The sequence below is a fragment of the Anastrepha obliqua genome, chromosome 3 (genome assembly GCF_027943255.1).
Source record: "Anastrepha obliqua isolate idAnaObli1 chromosome 3, idAnaObli1_1.0, whole genome shotgun sequence".
In the NCBI taxonomy this organism is placed as follows: Eukaryota; Metazoa; Arthropoda; class Insecta; order Diptera; family Tephritidae; genus Anastrepha; species Anastrepha obliqua.
In genome coordinates, this window is record NC_072894.1 from 16,037,878 (window position 1) to 16,042,631 (window position 4,754).

Below are 4,754 nucleotides of genomic sequence, written 5' to 3' on the forward strand. Positions count from 1 at the left end.
TGTTTTTAAAAATTTGGAAAATATTGTGTTTTCAAAATTTCTTAAAACATTGTGTTTTCAAAATTTTTTGAAACTATTGTGTTTTCAAAATTTTTGAAAATATTGAGTTTTTGAAACTATTGTTCTGCAAAATTTTTTTAAAATATTGTGTTTTCAAAAATTTGAAAGCTATTGCGTTTTCAAAACGTTTCAAGCTATTGCATTTTCAAAATTTTTGTGTTTTCAAAATTTTTGAAAATTTTCTGTTTTCAAAATTTTTTTAAACTATTGTGCTTCCAAAACTTTTTAAAACGTTGTGCTTTCAAAATTTTTTAAAACGCTGTGCTTTCGACATTTTTTGAAACTATTGTGCTTTCGAAATTGTCTGCTGCTTGGCAATGCGTAATTTCTTATTAGCAACACCGGTGAACAAAAAGTGCAAAACAATAATAACAGAGTATAAGAAAGGAAATAAAATTAAATCAGTTTGCGCTCTTAATTTAACTGAATTTTGCAGCATACCCGCCTAAAGATGTTGAGATATATAACATTCTTAGGTGCATACATATAAGCGCATAAGTGCTGCTGACGACTTTTGACAAAACAACCTGAATTTCTTTGCACTTTCTGGCTCATCAAGTACTTCCAAGTTTCAAAGCAATACTGAAAGTTTTAATTATCAAAAAATGCAGTTTTCAAATTTGAACCGAAACATTAAAATTCTATTTTTCTTCATTTTTTCACGTACAAATTTTTGGTATTCATCCCAAAGCAAATGAAGCGCAAGTCATTTAAGTTATTGTGTTTAAAAACTTCACAGAAATGCAGAAATATATGCACGCATGTGTGTATATTCAATTTTCATAGGTTTTCAAACACTCATTCGAGACTCGCTTCCACCGATTTTTCTAAGCGCTAATAAAATTTGTATACTCGCCTTGAAACTCCTTTTTTATGCTCACAAAATTCTCATTCCATGCTTTTGCGCGCGTTATGTCAAAACCTACCTACTACTTTTTTGCTCACATCAGCGTTTTCAAAAAGAAAATATGTTTTTTTTGTTTTTTTCAAATTATTAGTCAATTTATCTTCATTTTATTCGACCAACTTAAACTTCTATAACAGTCTTTAACAACAAAAATTCTATACACGTGTTTTTTTTTTCTTTTTTACATAATTTATATTAAGATTTCTGCTTAGATTATAGGATACAGCTGTTTAATTAAATAAATTACAAATTTGTTCACACATTTTTAACTTTTTCCATACCTAACAGAATAAACTACTATACAACGTACGGCCTAGGCTTAAAATTAACATTATGCTTCTTCTTTCTCTTTGTCTACCCTAGTACAATACTCCACCAGATCAACAACTCACCGTTTCGCCAGTTGGCATTTGTTGGTGATGTTGCTGTGGCGACTGCTGCGGCTGCTGCTGTTGTTGCTGCGGTGGCTGTTGTTGTGTTTGCTGCTGCTGCTGCTGCATTTGCTGTTCCCATTGTTGCTGTTGCAGTTGCAGCTGTTGTTGCATGTGCAACGCCATTGTGGTATGTGCAGCAGCAGCTGTCATATTTGTGCCGGGCAGGATGGTGTTGGGTGCTTGCCGATCAGCCAAAGGCTGTCGCAGCGCTGGACTAGACGTTGAAGTTGGCATGTTGTTCTGTTGATGAGCTGTGCTGTAGCTGTTATCGGCAAGTAGACGTTCGGCCAGGCGTTCATTTTCTTCGCTGTTATTGCTGGTGTCGTTGGCAGAATCGTCGTCGTTCATGTTTAGCGCGCGCACTGCATCAAAGTTGCCGATTTCTGGATGTGCTTCCAGTTCGGTTTGCAGATCGCAAATGTAGTCGATGACATGCTGTATGATCTCCAGCTTGGAGAGTTTGCGGTTTTTCGGCATGAATGGCACGAGATCCTTCAATTTGGAGAGGTACATTTTCATTTCGGCATTTTCGCCGTCGCCGCGTTGGGGCGTTTGGCGTGCAATGCGGCCGTTGGGGTTCATCGGCGGCATGGAGGCACCTGTTTGACAGACGGCGGTTAGGGATTTCATTTTTGAAATTACTGATTTGCGTTCTTTGAGTAGAATTTTGGCGGTTTTTTGGCGACGGTCGTCGTTGGCGGCCGTGTGCGAGGTTGAGGTGGAAAAAATTGTAAATTTCTTAATGCAGAAATTGCTTTTTAAATTCGCTTTTTGTGTGCTTTAAATACACACAATGTCAGCACAAAACTGTTTATATTTAATTATTTTGAATTTAGTCTGTTTTTTATTTTTGTTGTTAAACACAGAATTGTTCACTTTGCTTCTTGTTAATTTCTGTTTCTGTGTTGTTTTTTGTTTTTGGTTTGCCAAAAATCGTTCACAGTTTTACAGTTTCCAAATCACTGCAAAATAACTTTATTCTTGCTGTTGTGGTTTTATTGTATTTTTGTTGATAATCCAAATGTACGTTAGTTGCCCGTAATCCGTTTTTGCGTGGCGCGATAAGTTTGCACACACACACACACACTTTGAATCTTTAACTTTTAATTTCTTTTCTTAAGTGGCGCTGAGATTTATTATTCTCAGCCAAAGTAATTTTTTGGTCTCAGCGTTTTTTTTTTTTGTTTTTAATTTTCTTCTCCGTTAACTGCTTCGGATTTTAAATGCTACCGTACGTTATGAGTGACAGACTCGATATGTGCTACTCGCGCTCTGAGTACGGCTATTTATACGCGACTAGCACTAAACTCCGCCTTTTGTGTTGAGCGAACACAGGCCACTCGCTCGCAGCTCTCGTGAGATACATTGTGAATTGGAGATTTCTAGGCCGCGTATGAGCACACCGTGAGAATTGGAGACTTCCTCCTGCTGCTGTCCAAGTGTAATGCAGACTATTTGTAGAAACTTTGTTTTGATATTGGCAGTAATAGCAATGTGGAGAATGTTATGTTAAGAGGGGAAATCCAAATTATGCCTTACTGAGTAGTTAACAGTCGAGATGTTTACGAAATGTTTGTTTCCATATGATATGATTAAAAAAAATTAACATACCGAAATTTTAGATAGAAATAGTACATTAAACTTTATTGTTAACGATTTTTTGTCTGATATTCACTTTAAGTCGCGGAATGAGACAAAGAAACATATCTTCATTAAGCTGTTTGATATAACACAGCAGTGTAAAACTTAAAAATAGTTACAAAGTTAAGATGTTTATCCAATCTGCATTTAAAAATTTTATTTTAAAATAATTAATTGATTTATTTCATCCTATAACTCCTTTGCATCACCGCTCGAAATGCGCGATGTATGTACTCAAAATACCATGTTTCCGTAATACTTTGCGTCGGCAAGACTTTTACTGTTTTTCTAATGAAAAAGAATGTGACAAAATTACCAAAATTATTTATTTTCCTCAAACTTTGACGAAAAAACATATTTACTACGGATTATTCCGCTCTTGGTGATAAGAGAGAGTTTTTATTCGCGAATTATTCCATCGAATAATGAAAATAAAGATTAAATAAGTCCAAAATTCCTCATGATAAATTTTCTTTGAAGTATGTATGTACATATATGCTGCATATGTACATATGTATGTACACGAACACAAGTGCACAAGTTAATCGTTGTTGTTTAATATCCCCTTTTCCTTATATTATGTGCAATTTTTCCTTCTATATTAACAGTAAAACTCCTACATTGTCAGTTTCAACATAGCAACATTCGCCGGTGTAGAGAATTCATTCTATTATCTCTGGCAAGATTCAATATTAATTTAGCTGTACAGTAGAATAGCTATTCTCCACCTTCAGTGATCAAAAGCACTTTTAAATTACAGTAGAGTTAGCAGCAAACCAAATGGAGAATTGAGTTGGCCAAGAATGGGAATGTTAAGCCATATCATAAGTTTTATAAAATATGTAAGTAAAAAAAAATTGTCTTAACAATAAAACTGGCAGCTATTTTAATTCAGTAATGTTTTTCCCAGCATTATTATTTAAAAAATAGGACTGCGGGAAATTATTTTTTGAGTAAAGTTCTTGAAAAAAAATAAACTAATAAACTCCACGGAAACTCTGCATTATAACATCAAATTTTCAATCAAAAGAAATCTCCTCTTCTACATTTTGACTTAGCACCACATAAGTCTACAAATAACAGTTTTAAATTTCGAATAACAGACGCACTAATAACTGCTATAAATGAAAGGGGAGACTGTTTTGAAGTCTACAAATCAAACATTTTTTCTGTTATTTAAACCGCAATCAGGGAATATCTGACGTAATGGGTTTTTTCGTTCATAACATTGCTGTTATTTTCAACTTAGTGCCCCTTCATTGCCTGCCAACCCTGAATTAGTTAAGCCCATTCGACGGCGATTTGAATCGTATGTAGCCATTTCTGTAACTAACATTTGACTACATTAACCATTTCCCCTGCTAGCTGTTAAACCTTTTACAACTTCCATAAAGTTATTAAACTTGTGAGTTCCCCTTAAATCTTAACACATTAAAAGTATAAAAATAAATTACATACATAAGTGGCACTTCATTTCTGTAGCATTGCTTTTAGTAAAAATAACATTCATCGTTGATCAACATAATCTACTCCTCCATATTCTGCCAAATTCTTAGCAGAGTAATCCTTAAAAGTTCTCTGTTATTCTCCTTCATTCAAAGTCAAAAGCCAATCTTCTTATGAGCCGCTAAATTCCATATGCGATAGCATCATTTTATTGAACAGCTATCGCATTTTACCTACATATGTTCAGAAACATTAACATATACTCC

General features: G+C 34.4%; 1 protein-coding gene across 1 annotated transcript; it reads right to left on the reverse strand.

Moving 5' to 3' along the window:
• Positions 1-253: 253 nt before the first annotated feature.
• On the reverse strand, positions 254-2,647 carry LOC129241768 (protein extra-macrochaetae). Its single transcript, XM_054878269.1, has one exon. The coding sequence runs from the start codon at positions 2,029-2,031 to the stop codon at positions 1,348-1,350; it is 684 nt and encodes a 227-aa protein (XP_054734244.1). The 5' UTR covers positions 2,032-2,647; the 3' UTR covers positions 254-1,347.
• Positions 2,648-4,754: the final 2,107 nt, after the last annotated feature.